This window comes from Cydia splendana, chromosome 21 (assembly GCF_910591565.1).
Source record: "Cydia splendana chromosome 21, ilCydSple1.2, whole genome shotgun sequence".
Taxonomy (NCBI): domain Eukaryota; kingdom Metazoa; phylum Arthropoda; class Insecta; order Lepidoptera; family Tortricidae; genus Cydia; species Cydia splendana.
In genome coordinates, this window is record NC_085980.1 from 11,158,564 (window position 1) to 11,184,711 (window position 26,148).

General features: G+C 38.4%; 1 protein-coding gene across 1 annotated transcript; it reads right to left on the reverse strand.

Annotated features, from left to right (window-relative positions):
• LOC134801015 (protein PF3D7_1417600-like) lies at positions 1 to 25,868 on the reverse strand. Its single transcript, XM_063773515.1, has 14 exons — positions 25,745 to 25,868; positions 22,827 to 22,912; positions 20,944 to 21,007; positions 13,726 to 13,810; positions 11,101 to 11,190; positions 9,981 to 10,092; positions 9,611 to 9,728; positions 8,614 to 9,103; positions 7,919 to 8,003; positions 5,710 to 5,725; positions 5,439 to 5,494; positions 4,883 to 5,322; positions 4,326 to 4,750; positions 1 to 663 (listed from the first exon to the last, which is right to left on the reverse strand). Exons 1-14 carry the CDS (start codon positions 25,817 to 25,819, stop codon positions 571 to 573), a joined length of 2,235 nt encoding a protein of 744 aa, XP_063629585.1. The 5' UTR covers positions 25,820 to 25,868; the 3' UTR covers positions 1 to 570.
• Between the last annotated feature and the right edge of the window lie 280 nt (positions 25,869 to 26,148).

The window sequence follows — 26,148 nt, forward strand, 5'->3', positions numbered from 1 at the left end:
AAAAAAAATTTTTACGTAAACAAAATAAAAAAATACAAAATCTCCGTGATTTGTAAGGGCTCACTCACGGAATTTAAGTATTTTTTTCTCGATACCTATATGTACATCTATTCTCCAAAAGCATAACCAGAGGGCCTACCGTGAAAATTGAAATCGAAATTTCGTTATCTACCTATGTCGATCTTGCATAATCGCGTTCGCGGTAAACCATGTGGTGCTAACTTGCCGCTCTGAGATTTTTCTGCAGGAGATGAGGTGATGCTGTCGATAATATAATCCTTGTTGCAGATCGAAATACGTCGAGCGTTTGATTAAAATTATGATTGATTGTATTTATGGCGGATGGATTGTGTGATTCAAACGCTTTTTTAACGCGCGTTGAAAAAGCGCTCGTGCGAATGAGGCCTAAAGAAGTCCCTGTTGTACGGAACAGGGTATGTTTTAAACTGACGGGCGTTTTTCCAAGCCTTGCTTATCACCGGATGTCTTGCTCATTGTAGTAACCCGTACATCATGCTTGTACTAAGAATCTTTTTCGTTTTATTTACAAATAATTATTAATTATCTATGCTAGAGGTTCGCTCGATCAGGAACGTAGTAGCGTGGTTTATGATGCTTCATCTCGCCGCCATCGTTTTGGGGGTGGCGCTGAAACTTCCTGGTCTGTGCAAAAAAAAAACAATGTTATTCATGTACAGTAGCGACCAAAAGTATTTTGACAATGATAATAACTTTGGTATTGTATGAAACATATTAGTTTTTTCAAATGAATTTTTGATAATTTAAAATGGCTTAAAAGCTTCTTGAAACACGTAAAAGCTTAGTTTCATCGAATGAAAATATAAACTTGGCAACAAAAAATGACAATTTACGGGTTCAAAAGTATTTTGACACGGTTCTTTTTTACAATTTTTTTGAGAACAGAGCCGCAGAATTTAAATATTTTGGAAGTTACTTCTCTTAATATGCCAAACATAAAGCATATTCGAACGATTTCAAGCAAGCTAGTGCGGCTGCACTTTAGAAGGATAAAGTAGCAAGCTGAGGTTTCGCAGACTTTTGGTGTATCACTGCATCTGATTTCTGTCTGGAATAAGCAGTTCAAGGCTCGAAACTGCATCACAAATAAGCATAGAAGCGGTTGTCCTCGAAAAACGACTTCTACAACTGATCGTGTAATAAAAAAGATTTCAGTAGAACACCCAAGGAAGCGTACAGTAACAATTAAAAATTAACTAAAAAAACTATAACGTAAAGGTTGTTGTTTTTACTATTAAACTACTCTTAATAGAGCATGGATTACATGGTCGACGCCCATTAAAAAAAATATACATATTTCAGCAAAGAATAAGGTATCCCAATTAGCATTCGCGATTCGTGACAAGTTGTGGACAAGTTCCGATTGCTCAAAAACTTTATGGAGTGACGAAAGGATGGTAACGATGGTATCAAGTATGTGCGTCGTCCAAATAACAAAAGACACGTTGTGCGATACCAGGTACCCACCCAGTCTAGCCTGGTGGCATTGGTGGCCCTAACGTAATGGCTTGGAGATATTTTTCTCGCCATGGAGTCGGGCCTCTCGTACGAATTAATGGGATAATGGATCGATATGTATATGAAAATTTACTCTACACACAAATGATACCATATACAAAAAAAAGAAAATATGCCACTTCGCTGGGTTTTTCAGCATGATAACGACCTCAAACACAAATCCGGTCATGTAAAGGCTTCTTTAATGCAATATAACACTTTAAACTCTCGCGTTTTGTACACATATTTAATTACACAAACGGGTCTACCGCGATATAATTTCATTGTTTTTACCTTTAATTCCGACGTTTCAGCTGAGTTGCACCAGCTGTGGTCACGGAAAGACTGACGTCCCAACAAATGTCAACGGAGATATTAATAAAACACCACTAAACTACCCGAAATTAGTTTATAAAAATGTTCGGGGTAGACAAAGAAATTGCAGCTACCCGTTAAAAATGCAAAAAAATCTAGGTTTTTGAATGGCCTAGTCAAGGTACTGATCTTAATGCTATAGAAGAGCTTTTATAGAAAGCGTTGGATCGTCCAGTGTGAGGTGCAGAAATAATTCAAACAATGGGGTTTTTTCCAAGGTCTTCAGTCAGAATGGGCGAACATACTATATGATCATATACAGAAGTTAGGGGACTCTATGCCGTCTCGATTTACTGCTGTGAGGAAAGCCAGAGGATATGCCATTAAATATTAATGAAATGGTTTTTTTAACCGTCTTGCCAGTTCAGCAAAAGCATTTCATTAAAGTGTCAAAATACTTTTGATCTACCTGTAGCGCAAATTATCAGTTTTAATTCTAAGTCTGTTGGTTAGTTTTAGTAATCTAAGTGGAAACGTAACAAATGAAGGGTGAATAAAATATAATCGTAACGTAATGATTAAATATATAGGACCCTAGAGTCTGGCTACTGAAATTTTACACAAATGTTTGGCGGGAAATTCAAAAAATCTTGGGCTGGTCACACTTTGTGTAGTAGGAATTATAGTTTTGATAATAGAAAATATTTTTAATTTTCTGTGCACACGTAAGGTACCTAAGGATATAAGTTAAATATACGTTGACGTGCACTCAAAGTCAGCTCACATAATTTCTACCACTATGAAAAGTACAGTCAACAATAAACACATATGTTAACACTTTCTCACCATATACCATTGTTACAAGGCGAAAAATGAAATGTAGTATAAATAAGACCTAGCTCGATAATACCGTAATATTAATCCATCACCAAAAAAATACATAAGTACTATGCCAAATATGCTAAATGCTAAGTATCAAAATATTTATAGAGCACCAACCTCCGAATTTGTTTACATTTGTTTAGGAGTTGTAAACATTGCAGTTTTTCGTTATACAACGCTACAACTCGACTTCGCACATTGTCGTAATTATTTACCAGCTTAAATAATAGTTTGCGAACCTCACTCAGTATAGACATTATTAATATTATTTAAAATAAATCCATTATAAGCCGCAAACAATTTGAATGAATGACATAAATTGACAACTGACTTTTAGCTTTTTTTTTTAAATCATAGATAATTGGTGATACAACAACGAAATATTTGTCAACAATTTTTGGCTAGCCAGACTCTATTCATAAACATATTGAAAGAAGTTCGTTTGTCAAAATACTTTTGATCGCTTAACTTTATACCGCAATTTACATAAATGCTTTAAAATAGGTCCTTCATACATAATATATGTAACCTCATTTCCAACATTGTATTTATAATAGTGCAAAATACGGATCCCTTTGTTTGACATAATTATTGAAAGTCATAATGTAATGTTTGTCAGATTATCATTAGTCGTAATTCTGTAACCGTTACTTTTTCAGGATTTTCGTAAGGTTATCCTATAGATATATTAGGTTAGGTTTGTTTTATGGCAATCCTGAAAAATTACGCGTCTGAGAAAAACCAAATTATGACTAACGAAAATGCGGACAAACAATACATTCTGACTTACAACTTTATGGGAAACAATATCGACCCTGAAAAATATCGTGTGTTTTTGCAAGTCTATTATAATAAGTCCTTCTGAATCTAGTATTTTAGTCATGAGGATCCGTAGTACATTTTTATCTCGTGCTAAATTTCCCAAGGGAGGTAAACTAGGGCATACTTTGTTCAAAAGCGACACGTGAAGCTTAATTTTACTGTTTGCGATTCAAGGTTAGGTAAATAAATTGTAGATTACATAAATTACATTCTTAGATACACCCATAAATTACTGACAATAGAAAAGTCGCTTTTTCTACGCCGAAATTGGTTGGAAGTAGGTACGATGGATACGCATTGGGCCATTTTATTTAAAGTTGTACCTATACAGTACACCTATACTTTTTTTTAGATTTCGAAACTTTTATGTTTTTTCTATTCAGAATATCGAGAATTTTCGATCCTACTAAGAGTAAAAAGTGTCTTCCTACTCCGTTTGGTTATATCCCCTAAGTGCGTCTACCATCAGTTTTGACATTGACATAACGCTCACGTCTACGTAATTTACTTTCTATACATCTCGCTTGCACTAATATGCGAGTACGAGCGAGATGCATAGAAAGTAAGTTACGTAGACGTGAGCGTATATGTCAATGTCAAAACTGATGGTAGACGTAGTTTACCGTCATACGGTCTAGGAAAACTGGTGGCGGGATGAAAATGAAAATATTTGAACCCTTTTTTACTCCATTAGGTTCATATTTACGAGTACACTGTGTGCGCCTTTCAGTACACGTTTAAGAACCTTTCCATTGAATATACGTACTTACTTTTATTTCATAATGCAAAGGCCGCCTGTGCTCGTATCTGTGTTTAGTGTCGGTGCCTGTGTCCACTCTGTATCCTCTGAGTGTTTCTGTGTCTAGCTGTTGCCCAGTGTTAGTGTTCTCGTTCAATCTGTCTAAGTAATAATGCGTTATTTCATTCGCATCATAAATAAGTTGTCTGTTATGTTCGCGGCCACGTTCGTCAAATTTTTCGTCATTTTGAAATCCAGGATAATCTTCGACAACATATCGTGGATTAACATTGCCGTATTCTTGGTTATTTTCAGAATATAACTGATAATCATAATTGTTTGTGTCGTCTGCTTGGATATTTAATGGGTTGTGTTCAGTTTCTGGCAAAATGTTTCGTTGTCTTTCCATGGTTCTCGGTTCATAGTCATTATTTAAATGATCTTCGATAGCATAATCTGTAACGTCCATTTTTTTTCTTTTAGAATCAAGTATTTGTTTATTTAAAACAGGTAAATTATTAAATTTGCTCCTGATTTCTTTAGCCTTCATATCATACAAATCACTCGACGAAAATTTGAAATCATTACCAGGATTACTAATTGCTTTTCTATAACCTTGTGCATCATCCTGTAGGTTTAGCGTACTTGGGTTATAATTTTGAGTATTCGATTCTTTGGCATTGATATTATTCTCTCTCATACGATGGACTGATCTGTCTGTCATATCAGCTGTGGAGTCCATTGCTTTGTCATCGTGCAAGTTCAACAAATATTCTGATACTAGCTGATCTAAATCTGAAAAATCTCTTCTGTCTTTTATTTTGATGTTCCTTCTTATTGCATTAGTGCCAAAATTATTTAGTTTCCTGTGATTCATGTTAGTCGCATAACTTGGGTTATTTTTAGATAGTACGAACATATCTTCGTCTATTGGTCCCCCGTTAGAAAATCTTGTTCCAGGTTCAAGAACTACATAGTTCTTAAAATATCGGTCCCTAACATTTTGAATACGATCCTTGATTTTTTGTCTGAAACAGAAATTTGTTTTAGAAATAGAATTGAAAGAGTAATGAATTATTCTGACTTATGACTGATTTGGCTTATATTGAGAATATTTATATTTAAGTAATTAATGGAAAACTACCTTAACTGTTGTTTTCTTTGTGCTAATTGCGCTAGATGGTTAGGCAAAGCAATCATCTGAAAATTATAAATTTAATAATTAAATTACTGTAATCAGAGTTTCATACCTATCATTAATTGATAAATGAAAAATGTAGGTGTTTTAAAAAGTTAATTTAGATTAAAACAGCATTTGAATTCCCATGAATGTTATAATAAGCTGGCGCAGATAATCCCCCCTCCCCCCTCCGCAGCTTACTGAACCACTGCACATTAATATAATTCATATAAACCTCAGCTTCGTTTAATCTGAAACAATAGAATGAGATAATGAGATAACAATACTAATTATTTGTGATGAAAAAATATTAACAAATATTGTTAATGTTAACAAATATTGTTACTGTTAACAAATATTGTTAATGTTAACAAATATTGTTAATGTTAACAAATATTGTTAATGTTAACAAATATTGTTAATGTTAACAAATATTGTTAATATTTTATCATCACACCAGCTCATACAGGATCTCTCTAGTTTGTCCTCATGCTATGCGTCGGCCTAAATCGCAAACCTCGTAACTCAATCTGACCAAATTTTACAGGAGGCACAAAAAACTTAACTACCAAAATTTTTGCATCAATACTTGCTTACTTTTTTTTTACATAATGTTAAGTTAAATTTAGCCGTCAGATTGTTAAAACCAATTTTTGTTTAAATCACCTGAACGTGGAAAATTTGGAGTTACGAGTTTTTCTTGAAAATTTTCGTAAGTTAATCGGGAGTTAAGAGTTTTGCTATAAAAATCCTTGAAAATAGAGGATAATCTTTTGATCTGAACAAGGTAATTGTGGATCAAAAAATATATTATTTTATTAAACTTTAAACAGAAAAGCCTCTTTACGCAAAACTGACGTGCAGTCAGAACGCCATCGCAGACTGTACTGAAGGGAGTAGCGGGGGGGAGATACGAGTTATTCCTTTTACAAAATGGCGGTCGGGAGTTGCGATGTTTTCTATTTTGCTTATAAAACGTAAACGGTTTCTTTGTGGTACATATTTAAGAGTTTTGCCGTTAGATGCGTTCAGAATAGTACTATCAAAAAGAGTCAAAACATGATTTTCAAAAAAAGAAAAACCATCGCAAACTGTACTGAAGGAAGTGGCGGGGTGGAGATACGAGGTATTCCTTTTACAAAATGGCGGTCGGGAGTTGCGAGGTTTTCTATTTTGCTTTTTAAACGTAAACGGTTTATTTTTGGTATTTAAGAGTTTTGTCGTTAGATGCGTTCAGAATAGTACTATCTAAAAGTGTTAAAACGTGATTAAAAAAAAAAATGGAGTTACGAGGTATGCGATTTAGGCCGACATGGCTCCTCTGCACGATGGGCCATCGTACTGGCCCACTATGATGGGCCAGCGCGTAAAGAGGATCACTATACGCGGCTCGATTCGGGAAATGAATTAGAGATTAACTAGATACGATATAGTAAAGATATGTGACGTTCCACGGCAAAAGGTACCTTATGGCGGCTGGGGCCGCGATTTGGGAAAAGAATTAGAGATTCACTAGATATGATAAAGATAATAATATCTGTACTGCAACGTCGGGCTGTGCTCGTTGACATCACCATCCCCCATGATGAGAATCTCGTGAAGGCCGAGAAGGACAAGTCCAGTAAGTACCTAGACTTGGCTCACGAGATAACCGCCATGTGGGATGTTGATTTGACGATCATTGTCCCGATAGTCGTTTCAGTGAACGGTCTAATAGCGAAGAGTCTCGACCAACATCTTGAGAGACTCTCGCTAGGTGGTTGGATCAAGGGTCAGATGCAGAAGGCGGTGATCTTGGACACGGCGCGGATAGTCCGCCGGTTCCTCTCTCTGCGGCCCTGACCACCGGTAGCTTGGGCCTTGCCCCGCTGCTGGCGGCACCCTAAGTTAGGTTTTTTATAATGTGTTTATATGTATTTTTTATCGTTTTGTAAGTGTTTTTATATTTTACTTTTATATTCATATTATAAATAACCTAACTTGAGATGAAAAATAAATAAAGAGAATAATCTGTACTATATCGTATCTAGTTAATCTCTAATTAATTTCTCGAATCGCGCCGCCGCGCGCCGGTCTCTGGTGGCTTATGGCGCGGCGGGCTGGCGATGGGATGGCCACGGTGTCGTTTTTTCGTCCGCATATCAAAAGTAATGTACACGTGGTCCATTCCGTAGTGCGTGCTCTCAACCATCGCATGGCCATCTCGGTGGTCCAGTGCTTGATCATCGTGTAGAGGAGCCATAACCATCGCATGGCCATCTCGCTGGCCCAGCGCTCGACCATCGTGTAAAGAAGCCATAACCATTGTATTGCCATCTGATCCAGCGCTGGGCCATCGTGTAGATGAGCCATGAGGAGTGAAAAGGAAAACAGTGATAAAAGCGTATGCCAAAAACTTATTTTCCCTAGTCCTAGATGATTTGAATAAACAAGCTAAGGCTCACCTGTCCGGGTCCGCATTCTCGACGGTGATGATTGGCATTAACACGATTCGAGGACTGCAGCTAGGGTCATCACGATTACATGTACCTGCATAACGTTGTAGAGTTAAAAGAGAAGTCTGCAACGATTTTGATAGCACACATTGTGCAAATGTTGTTTTTACGTCATCATTTCATAGAAGTTTGACGTTTAAATTAACATTTGCACTGCGTGTGCTATCAAAATCATTGCAGACTTGTAAGTACTTAATAAAATAATTAGAAAAAACGTTGTCAACGTATTTTTGGGCCACCCTTTATCTATATACGTATGTATATCGTCGTCTAGTACCCATAGTACAAGCTTTGCTTAGTTTAGGACTAGGTCGATTTTTGTAAGATGTCGCTTCATTTATTTTATGAAGGAACAAACTTCAAAATACTCTATCCTAACAGTATAAACATTTACATTTATAATATTAGTACGATTCTAATCGGTGACGTGTGTTCAACGAATCATCTGTGTTATTATTGCCGTGTTTATTCCTGTAACGTTTCTTTGTTCTGATTATTTCTGTCATTTTTGTTTGTGTTATTATCTTGGTCATCTTCGTCTTTCTTTTGTTGACCATCTTTGCCTATATTTTGTTCGTCATCTTTGCCTTTATTGCGTTCGTCCTCTTTATCTTTATTTTGGTGGTCATCTTTGTCTTTCTTACCTTGGTCATTTTTATCTTCTGTTATATTTTGTTGGCCATTCTTGTCTTTATTTTGTTGGTCATCCTTGTCCTTGTTTTGTTGGTCATCCTTGTCTTTATTTTGTTGGTCATCCTTGTCCTTGTTTTGTTGGCCATCCTTGTCTTTATTTTGTTGGTCATCCTTGTCTTTATTTTGTTGGTCATCCTTGTCTTTATTTTGTTGGTCATCCTTGTCCTTGTTTTGTTGGTCATCCTTGTCTTTATTTTGTTGGTCATCCTTGTCCTTGTTTTGTTGGTCATCCTTGTCTTTATTTTGTTGGCCATATCTGTTTTCACTTTGTGTGTCATTTTTGTGGTCTGGAAGTTTTCCTGGTACACAGAGACAGTCATCTTCAATGAAGCCGTCGGGACAGCCACATGTCGTCCAACCCTCCCCATCAGACCACTTGGTCTCGTACACTTTCTCGCCCTCTTTTGGCTGACTAGAGAAGTTACAAACAATTATTACTGCCTGAAACACAAACAAAGAAATATTGTAATGGAAATTCCATGGAACTTTTCTGAATTGTGGTCCAAAATAATGTTTACTGACGTAATGTTGACAATAATAACAGTAATGTTTGTTATAGATGGTTGGCCCGCCGTAAATGTTGTAATTTACAGTCACCCCATGGGATTGCTATGCCATTAAGGGTTCATGCTAAATTGGAAATTCTGTAGCGTAAGTATTGAACAACCAATTTAGCTAGGACCCTAAATGGCGCAACAATCGCAAAGCGTGATGTTAACTACGTATTTTTGGCTACTTAACATTTCGGCCATGATATTGCACTTAAAAAAAGTAACTTCGTTGAATAAATCCTTCGTCTAAAACGGGTTACTCACATGTTTTAAGTCAAACTATGGTTCTTACTTTAGTTAAGGTTTGAGCCTCAAAGGTGTCTTTATAAAATAAAATACCTAGCATAATATTTCAACAGCTATAACTACCAAGTAACTCACACAGGAATAAACTTACATGGAAAATGATCGGGTTATTATCTGTGGTCCTATAGTAATCATGGAAGCTAGACATCCCACAGCCGACGTTTGTGGTAGTCCCGTGGACTGCCATTAGATATTTGACATTGAAGTCGCTACAGACAATTAAAATAACAATTTAATTCACTATCGCGCTAGCTTGTGGCTAGCCAACCTTTGCACCTGGTGCAAAGGTTGGCTGGCTGAAATATGTGGCATATACAGAAAAAGTGACCTGTGAAAAGTGAGTGAGTGAAAAAAAGTGAGTAGTGAGTGAGTGAAGTGAGCGAGTGAGTGAAGTGAACGAGTGAGTGAAGTGAAAGTGAAGTGGGTGAGCGAGTGAGTGAAAAAGTGAAAAATTACAATACCCGCTGGGATAGTTTTCTATTTGCTGTTGATTCACGTCGTCGCTGGTATCGTAGATAGCTTCTGTAAAAGATTCGATGACTTGTGCCCTTTTCTCTGGCGTTAGGGTTTTGGCTGGCAATTAAATAAAAAAATATGTTATTATCAAACATGAAACTTAATGCTAAAGAGATTTAGTATAGAGGCGGATTGTCAAAGTATTTTTTGTCTCTTCTTCTTCCTTGTCGTAACCTCATGGCTGAGGGATCGTGACGATTGTGGGCACTCTTTACCAGTGCTCTACAAGCAGCTCTGTCCTGGGCCCAGTGCATGCTAGCCTGCAATGTGTGTAATGTGTGTGTAGCCACAGTAAATTTACTGCCATCTTTCGACACATGATTAAAACTTTTAGAATGCCAAATTAAAGATATATCTTAGCCATACCTTTGGCCTATGCTCGAGTAAATGTCGACACTTTTTGACATTTAACAAATTTAACACATATCAGTGATCGAACAAGGATCAGAGTCAAGTTTTAATGTGTTGAAAGATGGCAGTGAATTTACTGTGGCTACTAAAATTACTTTGACAACGCCTCTATGCTAAATTCTCTTTGTTAATGCTACGGACGAAAAAAATAATAAGACCAATTACGTCTAATATAGAATCACGTTCTTGTAATAAACAGAGTCGTTTAAAACTTATTATAAATAGTTTTGTTATTATGTATAGAGTGATCACTATCCTATTAATAATGCGCAAACATCGAGAACCACTGGTGGCCTAGCGGTAAGAGCGTGCGACTTGCAATCCGGAGGTCGCGGGTTCAAACCCCGGCTCGTACCAATGAGTTTTTCGGAACCGATGTACGAAATATCATTTGATATTTACCAGTCGCTTTTCGGTGAAGGAAAACATCGTGAGGAAACCGGACTAATCCCAATAAGGCCTAGTTTCCCCTCTGGGTTGGAAGGTCACATGGCAGTCGCTTTCGTAAAAACTAGTGCCTACGTCAATTCTTGGGATTAGTTGTCAAGCGGACTCCAGGCTCCCATGAGCCGTGCCAAAAATGCCGGGATAACGCGACGAAGAAGAAGAAGAATGTGCAAAAATCGTGAAAGTTAAAATCAGTATTTCACTTACACTTATCTTTAAATTGTACGTCTTGTAAACTCCAGTCTGGGTAGTTGAATCGTACAGTGTACATAGCCTGGCCCGCACTAGGGAACTCTTCTGCAACACCATTATACCAATGTGGCCCTAGTGACAAAGGGTACAAGTCTCGCGCAGCTTAGGTCTAAAAGGGCATAAGTGTTACGTGTGGTGTGTGTTACGTGTGGTGGTGTTACGTGTGGGCATAAGTGTCCTTAGCTACTTCGGTCACGTTACGCGCAGGGAAGACGACGCCATGGAGAGGCTTGTAGTTCAAGACAGAGTGGATGGCACAAGACCCAGATTGCGGCCTTCAATGCGATGGACCGACCAAATTAAAACTCACCGGGTCACCTTTAAATCTGTGCGTGCGGAATGCAATAAATAGAGAAGCATGGCGGGAAACAACAAAAAAGGCCGTACAACGACCTCAATGACCACGACTGCTCTGACAAGAGTATCCGACTAAGAAGAAGAAGAAGTGTTACGTGGAACTTACGCCCTTTTACAACTGCGCTGCCCGAGACTTGTACCCTTATTCACTGGGGCCACACCAGTGAATGCATATAACCTGGGCCACACATTGTAGTGCATAATTGTTTTCCATAGTAATTACTCGGAAAGGTTCGTATTTGCCATGCTACGTTAGTCAACCTTAGTAGGTACTTTTTGTACTGAAACTGACTGAAATAGCAAGACACGTTCGTACCGTTTCCGTGAAAATACGATGGAAAATAATTATGCACTACATCTGTACATTAAGATGATAGTACTCGACTGTTTCTCTATACAAACGTAGTTTTCTCCATTCTCCATTCTCCTTTCTGGATTAAGTATTAACATTATAATAATAGTACTTTACGATACACGTGCGAAAAGCAGGAATTTCGCAACGAGTAGCGATAAATTGAAGGGATGTTTACAAAAACAACATAACTGCTTAGAGCGGTTGACACTTTTTTAAGAACATTGTTAATCGTTTCAGGTGTCAACCAGTGTAGTCAGTTATGTTGTTTTTGTAAACATCCCTTCAATTGAACATCCCTCGGAACATCCCGGCGTCAAACTAATGGATGGGATAGAGGCTTCTCTCTAAACTCCATTACAATCACAAAAAAAAGCGATAAATTGAAAAACGACCGAAAGGAGTGTTTTAAATCGACACGAGCTGCGAATTACCTTTTCGCACGTGTATTGTACAACGTTTTACAATACATATCCGCACTACTTTGAAAAAAACTTGTATCTTATTTTGTCAATCAAAAAAAAAGGTATCGTTTTGGGTCGTCCCATTCGTTTTTCGTCAAGTTCTTAAATTAGTCCTATTCTGCTTTCGTCACTCATTCTACATTGAAATCCACCGACGATTATGACGTATGTAGAATGAGTGGCGAAAGCAGAACAGGACTAATTAAAGAACTTGACGAAAAACGAATGGGACGACCCAAGACGATACCAAGAAAAATGTGGTATCTATGTATGGTCTGTATAGTTATTGCCTTTCAACTTTGAGTAGCAGTGTGAGATACGAGATTTTTTCAAAGTAGTGCCGATATGGCCCTTTCAATTTTTGGCATAGGCACGTATTGTGCTTAATCCCGCCCTAGGTCGGTAAAGTAGGCATATGTTCTGTAAAAAATATGTTTTCGCAAGTTGATGTAAATGTCCGATCAAATATACCTACTTACAGTGTCCGTAACATTTGCCCTTGATAAAAATAGGTAACCAATCAATATAAAAAGTAAATTTTTTCGTTAGCTCCTTAAGGGCCACGCCACACTAGCGTCTTTTGAGCGTCGGTGTCTAGTCAGCGCTATGGAAAATGGCGTCGTTGCGCAGGCCGCGTAGACAACATGCCAATCGCTAACGCTCCGTAACGAACGAAACGCAACTGTCACTGTCGCACTAATATGGAAGTGTGATAGAGAGACACAAAGCGATTCGATGGCGAAGCGCACCTTGGCCACAGTATAATAAAGAGTACTAACGTACAGTATGGACACTCCCTGCCTCCCGTTGTAAGTGCCGCCCACCCGCTCTCGGTTACCTCACAGTTACCGGCTGGCAAGGAGTAGGACGCGACGACGCGGTGCGCAGAGCGGAGACCACGTAAAATATACAAATATTAAACAAATATTTACTAAACCTATCGATCACACTGAAAACAACACAATAATCTATATGAACAAAAAATCATGTTTGCAACTTACGTAATAGGCCTGAATTTCCTTACAAAAATTTTGTTACTTCGCTTATACTGATTCAAAATAGGAAACTATTGTATAACTAAATCGAGCTTAGATACCCACCTTACAGCATAATACGATTCTTATTTCTTCCTAATTCGCGCAATGAGTTTTGAGTAATTGAGGTCATCGAACTTGACAACAAAATGGCGGGAACCCTAGTACGTCTTATCTCACTCACTCAAGCATGGTACGCATTCACCTACATGAGCTTAGACTGTGTGCGTAGGAACGCGTTTGCTTCATACATTTAATCGCCAGTGTCCGAGGTGTGCCTTGGCTAAGTTGCGCCAACGTTGCGTCAAGCAGCAGCCATAGAGTTGACTGACGCTCGGGAGACGCTAGTGTTGGGTGGCCCAAAGTGGATTACCTGAAGCTCTACACAGGTCATGCCGGCCTCCATCACATTGGTTTGCCCACGCCTGGGCAAATTCGGCCAAGGAATCGTGCCAGAACTGTTAAACGAAAGAAGATAATAATTTTATCACTGGTGTACTCTGGAAGACTTTAACCGCATTTTTGTTGAGGTTGCCAGAGTGGCACTGCCCAATAGTTGTCGCTATCCCTTTGTTTGACATAATTATTGAAAGTCATTCCTTTTTTGGGAATGGCTATCAAACTTAGATCTTAAACTATAGACAGTATAGACTTACACATAATGTTAATGTTATCTTTGTAAATTGTCAATAAAGCCATACGATAATAATAATGACGAGCTGTTGGGGAGTAACGACCCCACGGACCCGAGTGCTCCCGAGAGTCGGTCAGGGTCTCCGTCTCTTCAGGGTCGTGTCTTCGTCGGTCGGAGTGGACCCCAAGGGGACCCGCAGGACTCTCAGCTCTGGCTTGCCTTCATTGGCCGTCCAGAGAGGAGTTGCTAGAGCTATATGCTCCAGGGGTGGAAGTGAAAGATGCATAAGACGCGAGTTGGCATAGTGGCTGGTAACAGCCACTGGGTAGAAAGCGGCGCACACCTCTCGACACCCCTGAGCCGCTCACACCGGTGTTGCCCCTGGTCGTCTTTACGACGGCAGTTTCAGGGGCCCATCTAGTAAGCGGCGAGTCACCACCTGCCTCGATAACGTGTACTAACATTGTTATGGCAGGTGTCCGGACCTCTCAGCAATAGCCCAATCTTTTGACCAGCCAAAATTCATCACCATAACCAGCAGTTTTCTCCACTATATTTACAATAGCCCCTACGCCTGTTGGGACCGATTTACGGGTATCTATTTGTACCCGTGAATGGGTTCTAGCAGGTGTATTACATAACAGCAAACTTCTCCAAAGGGCCTCTACGTGTTGGATCTGTATCCCCACGCAAGCCTATCAAATGAGCGGGATGTATATACCCGTGAGTTTAGAAGAGAGACAAATAATAATTGAAAGGCATAAGTCATAATGTAATGATTGTCAAGTTATCATTAGTCATAATTCTGAACCCGTTAAGTTTTCAGGATTTTCGAAAGGTTATCCTATAGATCGGTTAGGTTAAGTTAGGTTTGTTTTATCATTTATGGCAATCCTGAAAAGTTACGCGTTTCTGAGAAAAACCAAATTATGGCTAACGGAAATGCGGACAAACAATACATTATGACTTAAAACTTTATGGGACACAATTATTATTATTATTGTGGTGTTGTGGGCCTTTGAGTGTCGCATCGACCAGCATTGATCTATTGTGACGGCCCTTTAAAGTTCATTACTAATGCCCGTTGCATCCAGAAAGTTCCAGATTCTTTGGGCCGTAATGTTCTGTACCTCATAGGGTTGCACTACGTGTCGCCCTAGGTAGGTAGGGGCAGCTTGGTACACCTTTTTTTGAAATCGATTTTGGGCCCCAAAATGAACTCCAAATACATTTTTTTGTACCTAGTAGATGACAAATTTACTAAGGTATACAAAGTATATAATTTTTGTTAAATTTATGGCCAGTAAAAGAGATATATGGATTTTAACAAAAAATGGGATTTGTTCAATTGTGCCCCATCTGCAGGGCACTTTGATACATTACATGGGACACATTGATACATCATTTTGGGGTACTTTGGCACGTGAATCAAAGTGCCGCGTAAGTGTTTCAAACTAGAGCACACTTTACAGATCAACTCAGTTAGCTGAGCTGGCTGTAAACTTTTAAAACATTATAAAACGTCTATTAAGTGCGGTGCTATTAGAACATACTACAGTTATTAAGCAGCAAGTGCACTAACAGTACAAAAATCAACTTTTAATGAAATCAGTGTCAGTTTTTGACAAAAAGCTACTTTGGTTGTTTTAACTTTTCTTTGTCAATTTTCTTTCTCTTTGTACGTTCGCACTATTCATTAAAAAAATATAAAAAAAAAATCACAACAAAAAACTGGCAGGGGCACTTAGATACACTAGAGGGGCACTTTGATATGTTCAAAACTGCCCCAATCTTTATTGTACCAAAGTACCCCAAATAATTTAAAAATAATTTATTAAAATTTTTATTTATTTTATTTTATTTTATTTTATTTTATTTTAATAGGTACAATAACATAATGCAGGCAAACAACATTGTAACATATTTCTTACATAAGCAACTTATGAATTACTTACATTACGATTATAATTGTACACAACATTATCATGGAATAATAATTATTAAGCTAAATACAAATTTTGACTAAACAAAACTTCTGTTATTAAAGATAATAAAAGAATATAGTACAATAAATAGTTAGCACGATATGATAATAAATATTTACTTACAATTTTGGGACAACAAAACATTTTTGAACTTAGGTAAAGAAATGTTCAAAATATCTAAATCAATATCCAAGTTATTATATAAACGACACATTCTAAAGACAGGCGCATTATTGGATACATTGTTATTAGGAACCATAGGCAAGGCAAACAATTCTCGATTCCGTGTTCTCTTATTGTAGGCTCTAATGGAGACATAATCCATGAGGTTACTGTCGAGACCACCATGCACAATTTTATGAAGTGTAACCAGATCAACAACGTCGCGTCGGGACGATAGTGATTGTAAATTATATGCTGAAAGTCTATCTGTATATTCAGGAAGCGCTCGGCGTGTTTTATTTTTAGCGGAAAGATATCGTAAAAACTTTGCCTGTATTGATTCCAATCTATCAGAGTGTGTCTTATAAATTGGTTGCCAAACCGACGAGCAGTATTCGAGCGTAGTTCGAACTAACGCGGAGTATAGAACAATTAGGCTGTATGAAACTTTGAAAGGTTTTGCAGTTCGCTTGATAAAACCAAGCATGCGATTACATTTCGACACCATATGTTCATAGTGACAACGGAACGACAATTCACTATCCTATAATACTCCGAGATCTCTAATGGAAGAAACCCTAACTAATCGTTTGCCATTAATATTGTACTCATGATTGATCCAGTTGGTTTTTTTAGTGAACGTAATAGTCTGACATTTATCAATATTTAAAAACATGAGGTTAGTGCTGCACCAATCAAATATTAGGTCAATATCTTCCTGGAGGATGAGGCAATCATTTTCAGTACTGATGACTTTAAAGATTTTTATATCATCTGCGTATGCGAGACATTGTGATTTAATCCTATTTAGAAGATCATTCACGAAAAAAATAAATAATAATGGCCCAGATTAGAGCCCTGCGGCACGCCTGATTCAGCCATAAATGGAATAGAGTCATAACCGTAGATGCTAACGATTTGGGAACGTCGATAGAGATAGGACTCAAACCAACGCAGTAAATTTCCATGGATTCCAAGATGATTCAGTTTTTTCAACAGTATGGCATGGTTCACTCTGTCGAACGCCTTAGCAAAATCTGTATAAATGGAATCGACCTGCTTTTTTGCTTGAAAGGACAAACACAACTCCTGCACATAGGAAAGAAGGTTAGTTGACGTTGAACGCTTCTTTACAAATCCATGTTGGCACGGGCTAAGCAAATGGACAAAGTGATTATAAACCTGAGTGAAAACGACACCTTCAAATACCTTGGCGAAGCAGTTTAATATGCTGATAGGGCGATAGTTTGACACCTTGCTTTTATCCCCACCTTTGTGGATAGGAGTAATTTTAGTCAGTTTCCAGAGATCGGGGAACGTACCTTCCTCCAGCGATTTACGGAATACAATGCACAAGGGTTTTGCTAACACTTCGGCACATGATCTTATAAATATGGCAGGTAACCCATCCGGCCCGGCACCTTTATCAGGATTTAAAAATTTGAGCCTGTTTAGAACGTCCCCCTCAGTAAATGAAATTGTGCTCATACAATAATTACTCTCCGGAAAATCAGGTTCATAGGTGGGATTATCAGAAGTTGTGTAAACAGAGGAAAAGTAGTTAGCGAATAAGTTGGCAACATCTTCACCATTCTCTGCAGCTGTTTCGTTATGCACAAGACGTTGGGGTATCTGGTTAGTGGCCCTTTTTGATTTAGTGTAGCGCCAGAATGCTTTTATATTATTATTCAAATTATTTTCTATACGTGATATGTACGAATCAAAACATATAGTGACTTGTTCCTTAGCTCGTTGTCTGAGTACAGAAAATGCGTCATAGTCCCTTGGATTTTTATATTTCTTGTATTTCCGATGTAGTTTATCTTTCTCTATAAATAATCTCACCAGGTCCTTTGTGAACCAATCCGGATATCGAGTATTTGGAGTCCTAGCCTTAGGAACATTATTTTCTATGGTTAACCATATAGTATTATAAAGCAACTGTAAAAAACTGTCACAGCTCATATTTGAATGGCTATCCCAGTCGACGCTAGTTAGATCCAATAAGCATTTAGTAAAATCAGCTTTACGAAACAGGTAACGAAGAGATGACGCATTAGCCTTCAGTGTACGTTGCTTTAAGACTGTAATTGTAATTTCAAAAGGCGGGTGATGAGAATCAATGCGACTTAAGGAGTTTGTTTGATTAACACTGATATTTATATCCGAGTGAACCAGAGCCAAATCAAGAATGCGATTATTCATATTTTTTAAAGTATTAATTTGAACCAGTTCGGTTGCAGCCATGAAATCTCTTAATGCCAAACACTTGGGATCATTTGTTAAATGAACATTAGTGATATCAAAGGAGCCATTCTGCCATGTTATATTCGGTAAATTAAAGTCACCTAACACTATTGTCTTAGAATTATTATGAGAAGCGATCACGTTCCTCTCACAGTTGTTCAGAAAACATTCAAACAGATCAGGAGGGACGTAAGATGGCAAATATGCCACACAAAGATTGAACTTCATACCATTATGCAACCCACAGATCTTCTATTGATGACTGCCAATGTTGTTTATGCTCAGAAGCAAATTTAGTAGATACTGCTACAAGGACGCCACCACCATGCCCCTTCGAGAAGTAATTTTTAAAACTAGCACAACGGTCTCGACGGTATACCACATATCTATCATCAAATAATTCATTAGAGTTAATAGATTCATCTAGCCACGTCTCAGTTAGACATATTACATCATAGTTATTTATTAAAACAGAATTTAACAAATCCAAACATTTTGTCCTAAGTCCACGCACGTTCTGATAGTACAGAGATAGAGCCACCTTACTTAATGAGCGGAAATATACAAATCAAATTTACCTAATACCTACAAAGCAAATCTAAATTTAAATTTAAAGCGAGTCCAAATTTGACAGATTTTTAATAATTATTGGCGGCGATGATTCGTTTTTCCTGACGTAAATTCTAGCGTTCCGTACCCACACAAATTTATATTGGGCCTCTCTACACTTAATGCGAGTAGCTGCGTGCAGTCTCTTATTTGATGGCGACAGATGCTCGGACACGAATACTGGTGACCTCTCGCCAGCCAGTCCAAGATGGGACGTGTTTAGCTTGTCAGACGGGTGGGCCTTGTTATACCTGGTAACAGCCGAATAAAACTCGTCGCGGCTTAGCCGATTTTTCAGTTTTAAAATCACTGTACGCGGCTGCTTGCTCTCCCGATTCAGCTTTGCCACACGAGTGCAATGAACAATGTCTGATTCCGAAAGCTGATAAGAAACTGTTTCAGCCACCTGTAGAATCACGTTGCTCAGTTTTTCACTATTGTACTCGGTTATTCCGTGAAACTCCAAATTCGATTCACGTAGCTGCTGTTCAAGGTCGTTAACACGATCCTCGAGGCTCTGAATTGTTGGCTGAATTAGGTTGACAGAAGAGTCAATTGTTTTAACTTTCACGCTTAGCGAGTTCAGAGACTTTTCAAACTCTTCGTGCCTATTGCTGTTGAACTCAACTGATTGCTTTAGTTCTTGCAGGTCCTGTCGAATTGGTGCTAGTTCAGTTTTCAGGATGCCTCTGATTAATATGGAAACTTCAGTCTTAAGAGCGTTTCTTATTTCAAGGCGGATAGCACTGGTAACCTTATCGTCCAGATAGACGGTACTCCGCGCCCCCGGGGTCACAGACGATTCCTCGTTCTCGGTCTCAGAGTCAATGCACGTTTCTGTGCTCGCCTCACTCGTCGGCGGGTTGGTAGTGTTAGTGTCAGGCGCCGACCCTCGTGCCGGCGTGCCGGAGTTGTCGCCCACGCGCGGAATTTTTATGGTGCAATCAGGGCAGAGCCAATCAGCAGAAATTTTATTCGCCGGTAGAGTTAGAGGTCCTTTGTAACCTACACACGATTGATGAAAGCTATTTTTACATTTGGGACACGCAACGCGCAGTCGTTTTATTTCTTCATTACACCCACCACAGATATACGGCATTATGTCGGGTCGCTTTTTCTATTTGGTGTGCAGCGCTGCAAGCGCTTTTAGGTAAAGCGCACAAGATTTCAACACGAATAAAGCGGGTACTCGGCTGACTACTCGCGGGCCAGACGAGTAATTTGTTTTAGATTTATCGTATTTACTCACTGATTACTTGTCCGTTTTGTGCTGGGTAAAAAGTATTGAGTAGGTCACTACACACACTACAGATTTTATTGGTAAAATTATTAAAAAGTCACTTGTTTACATTATTTTACAATTAAAAACAATGGAGCAGATAAACAAGGTCTTAGCTTTAGCTTGGCGATATTTTGAAATATACTATTAAGTATTACTTTAAAATAATAAGCTACCCCTATTACTGAATAAACGTACTAAGCGCTCATTATGATGTTCATCCGGTAAAGTCTAAAATTTCGCACCACGACTCGATAAAAAAATCAGAATTACTATGCGACTGCGGAAACACGTTTTCACGCACCAAGCGGCAACGGCTGTCAGGAGAGATGTGCCGAAGCTCGTGCCTCACTCACACATACAAAGCCACGTTTTAGTGTTGCAGGAGGTGAACATAAGTTTTTAGTTAAGGAATTAGTGTGGGTGTTCAAAACTGCCCCTTGTGCCTATCTACCCCGCTTCCCCCTACTTCTTTTTGACATTAGTGGTCCACAAGAACAGAGAATGTGCATTGCAGTCTCCTCTGACTCCTGACAGAACCTGCATGTCGCATCTTGTTTCTTGCCAATTTGAAACATATGTTTATTCAACTTACAATAGAGATGGGACACAATAGGGATCCGGTCTAATACCTAGTCATAACACGTGTCGAGTACAATTAAAAAAACCACTTACCAGCTTTCTCATGCCGTACGCCTTTGGAAGGTTTTCTTTGCCTTGAGCCAAATTTCGCTTAAACCTGAACAAACGTAAAAATATAATGAAGCGTATACTCGCTAAGTAATATAACAAGCAATATCTTAAGAAATTAGTTATTATATAAAGTGTCATTCTATGGAACTTGCTAACTATATATGTAAACTATGTATGTCATTCTATGGAACTTGCTAACTATGTATGAAGCGTATACTCGCTAATATAACAAGCAATATCTTAAGAAATTAGTTATTATATAAAGTGTCATTCAATGGAACTTGCTAACTATGTATGTAAACAAAAGTCACTAGTAAATTCATCGTGAAATTCAGATACAATTTCAATATGGCGGTTTGTTTACATAGTTAGCAAGTTCCATAGAATGACACTTTACCTAGGGCAGTAAAGTGAGAAATGTACACGGTGTTTCATGACCCACTTGAAAACCTAATAACATGGTATAATAATATACTCCGCCTGGTACTCTATTCCGAGATTCGCGTATGACCTAACTGACACGGGCCTACGTCATCATGCTGTTTACAGGTTCTCAAACTTTAAAATGTGGGAGAATTTTAACCAACGGTGAAAATTATTTTAACGACATTAAGTTTAAGTTCTTCATGTAGAAACATAGTAAAATAAAACAAATCTAATGTATTAAATTAAACTTTATTTATCTATACAAGACAAACGTTTGAAAAACTAATTCACAGTTACACATTAATTACCAAGCTTACGACGTGAAAAGTTTGGAAAACACTGCGACTGCTGACACTGAGCGAGAAATAACAATTAACACGCGTTCGACAAGGCTGACGGTCAGGGCATGAAGTTATCTAGATCCGAATTGTCAAATGTGACAGCGCTATTCTGTGTTGCCAGTAATGTAAACAGAATTACCCGAACGTCTGAAATTTCTGTCGTGAATCGGAAGATATTGCTAACGAATAATTAAAAATGACGTGTTATTGTAAAATTTAAGATAAAATACATATAAATGAAAATTATAAAATTATAAAGAAATATTTTAACTTGTTAACCATAGGTATAATGTACCCATGTAACATGTTATGTTGAAATAAAGTGGCAATGTTATTGTGACGTAGGCCCGTGTCACTCTGGGAATAGAAGACCATGTTTTATTAGACCATGCCTAATAACAGTTTGTTCAGAAACGACAGGAGAATGGATTGCGCTATATTTTAATGGGGGTAGTTTTTAATTATTTTCACATGTCCAGTCTACAAGTTTGTAATGCAACAGTAATAATATTTGCTAGCATTTGACACGTTGCTTGTCAATTAGAAACACCCTTAACAGGCTGTTGGTAAACCTTATCTCGTTGCAGTAAGGTATGCAAATGCAAATTTGGTTAAGAGCCCATCAACGTGCACACTAGCGCCACTCCTAAATAATCGTGATTATTTATATTTAACGAAAGATAATTTAAAAAAGGGGGCCGCTACGCACTGTATTTTGTATTTAAGTACCTTTTGAATATATCAAACAAGTTTTTATGTTGCTGGATTCATCGATCTATGTGTCCAAAGTTAAAACGGCCGTTTTTGTTTTGAGTTCCTAGATCGACGAATCCAGGAACATAAAAACTAGTTTGATGTATTCAAAAGGTACTTAAATACAAAAAAAAGTACGTAGAATATAGTAAATATAATATAATAGTAAATAATCACGATTATTTAGCAGTGGCGCTAGTGTGCACGTTGATGGACTCTTAACTAAATAAGTCTACACCTTGACACTTAAGTAAGTGAACGTTTAAATTTTGTAATCAGTGTGTATGAATATTATTAATTAAAATCATTAAAATTATTGAATAAATACTTAGCGTAGATACTTACTCATTAAGTATGTCTAATACCATTGTTTTTTCATCTTCAGTAAGCGGAAGCATTTTACCACCGCTACATCTAGGGCCCATTATTGTCTAAAAAAATAATCATATTAAATTAAAAAAATACGCTAAAATTAAACGAATTTTACTGTTATACTTATCACTCAAAGACTCTAAAGCAGCGGTCGGCAACCTTTTAGCAGCCAAGGGCCACATAGTAGTTAACGAAGTTGACGCGGGCCACACTTTGTAAATATGTGAGACTGTCAGACATTGTCGTTTGACAATATTACATACAGAATAGCCAGGGGGCTCGCGGGCCGCCTGTTGCCGACCGCTGCTGTAAATTGTGGACGCCACCATTGCGGAGACACGACCACAGATAAGAGGTATCGTCTTGGGTCGACTCATTCGTTTTTCGTTAAGTTCTTAAATTAGTCCTATTCCGCTTTCGTCACTCATTCTACATTGAAAGCCACCGACGATTGTGACGAATGTAGAATGAGTGACGAAAGCAGAATAGGACTTATTTAAGAACTTGACGAAAAACGTATGGGACGACCCAAGACGATACCAGATAAGATAATGACTTGAATTTTGACAACCCTAAATAGCCGAAAGGGATAGTGCCATAAGTTAGAAAAAACAGCATGATTCCACCCTAAATCGCTGTCAAACTTCGGTTTTGTAGGAAGTGTCCTTTCTGTACGGTAGTACTATTACTTATTCTGTGACGCCACAAAGAATTTCGTATCTCTTCTTGACCGCTATCATGGGCGGGACAACAATATAATTTAGATACAGTCAGCAGCAGAAGTTGCTAAGCGGGCGAGGTGTTCAAAATGACCTTGACACGCTCTTATTCTCTGAACAATAAAGTCGCGTCAAGATCATTTTGAACATCTCGCCCGCTTAGCAACTTCTGCTGCTGACTGTTATATGCGACATGCGACAGTACACGGCGCGCAAGCAACGCCACAGGTATTGTTATTAATTTTTCATCACACTCGCTCAGTAAATGTGGAATTGCACTCAGGTTTAGCGGGAGTTATAGAAAAAGCGTTCTCCCTAGGGAGTTATGAAGTTTCTAGTGCCATAATTAACAGTTTTTTGTCTTTATACTTAATTTTTGTATCACAAGTGTGATGAAAAACATTGTGTGTAACTCGGGGCGTAATAATATTGCAAACTCGAGTCTATAAATCGCTCCGGCAGCCGTCGCGATTTAACTTACTCTCGTTCGCAATATTCAACTTACGCCCCATGTTGCACAATGTACTATTACTTTAAACCGAAAGATGATAGAAAATAAAAATATATTTGACCTTTCTGCCCTTCGTAAAACTTTTTCTTGGAAACTTTCTGTACACGAGTCGAATCCCGATAGGCGAGGGATCGCACCCTATTAAAGATTGTTGTACAAGTTGTGATACAGAAACCTGTCAGGTTTTGAAAAATAACTTTAGGGTGCGAACTTATTATACAGAATGATTTTGGGGTCGCGGGGCAAGAGAACAAGACATCATATAGAATTGAAAGATGAGCCTAATGATGTTGTTAGGGTTAGACCAAGAAAAGTCTGCAACGATTTTGATAGCACACGTAGTGCGTGTTATTCTAAACGTCAAACTTCTATGAAATTTTATTATGATTTATGACGTATAAATAACACTTGAGTTGCGCGTGCTATCAAAATCGTTGCAGACTTGTCTTGGTCTAACTCGAATTATATTTTTTTTACCTAGATTTTAGGAAATCAAGTTATAATATCCCCTATTTACCTTGCTCCGAACTTACTTCAACTATCGGTCAGTGTCAAAAGTGACGTGTTTAACTATCGGTAAGTGTCAAAAGTGGCGTGTTTTGGTTGAAGAAATCTCATTTTTAACACTGACAGATCGGTATCGTATCGCTGTGACTTCTTATAAGTATTGTTCGAATCAGGAATCGATCATATTATTTCCGTACATGCACATGATATGTGTACCGGGCAGGCATTCTCCGACGCGGGAGCAGTACTTACTTGTTCTTCTTCGCGTCTTGGTTTATTAAGTATGTCGAATGCTACACTAGGGAGCATCGTAAGAAAGAGAGAGACAGACCGACAGAAAGAGAGCGAGATAGAATAGAAGTCTTTAATGATAATACCTTATCTCCGTATATGCACGTGACATGTGTACCGGGCAGGCATTCCCCGACTTTGGTGCAGTACTTGTTCTTCCTCGCCTCTTGGTTCTCTTCGTCGTATACTAGGGAGTATCGTGAGAAAGAGACATACAGACAGAAAGAGATCGAGATAGAATAGAAGAGTATTTAATGATAATACCTTATTTCCATGACATGTGTACCTACCGGGCAGACAATCCCACACGCGGGAGCAGTACTTGTTTTTCATCGCCTCTTTGGTTTCGTCGAATACAAGGGAACATCGTGTGAAAGAGACAGACAGAGAGACAGAAAGAGAGCGAGACAGAATAGAATAGTCTTTAATGACAATACCTTATCTCCGTATATGCACATGACATGTTTACCGGGCAGGCAATCCCAGACGCGGGAGCAGTACTTGTTTTTCATCGCCTCTTGGTTTGTTTCGTCGAATACTGGGGAGCATCGTGTGAAAGAGAGAGAGAGACCGACAGACAGAAAGAGAGAGAGAGACAGACAGACAGACAGAGAGCGAGATAGAATAGAAGTCTTTAATGACAATACCTTATTGCTGTACAAGCACATGACATGTGTACCGGGCAGGCATTCCCCGACTTTAGTGCAGTACTTGTTTTTCATCGCCTCTTGGTAGGTTTCGTCAAATACTAGGGAGCATCGTGAGAAAGAGAGAGATATATACCGATAGACAGAAAGAGAGAGAGAGAGAGAGAGAGAGAGAGACAGAGATCGAGATAGAATAGAAGTCTTTAATGGCAATACCTTATTTCCGTACAAGCACATGACATGTGTACCGGACAGGCAATCCACCACTTTGGTGCAGTACTTGATTTTCATCGCCTCTTGGTTCGCTTCGTCGAATACTAGCGAGCATCGTGTGAAAGAGAGAGAGACAGACCGATAGACAGAAAGAGAGAGAGACAGACAGACAGAAAGAGAGCGAAATAGAATAGAAGAGTCTGTAATGACAATACCTTATTTCCGTACAAGCACATGACATGTGTACCGGGCAGGCAATCCACCACTTTGGTGCAGTACTTGTTTTTCATGGCCTCTTCGTTCGCTTCGTCGAATACTAGGGAACATCGTGTGAAAGAGAGAGAGACAGACCGACGGACAGAAAGAGAGAGAGAGACAGACAGAAAGAGAGCGAGATAGAATAGAAG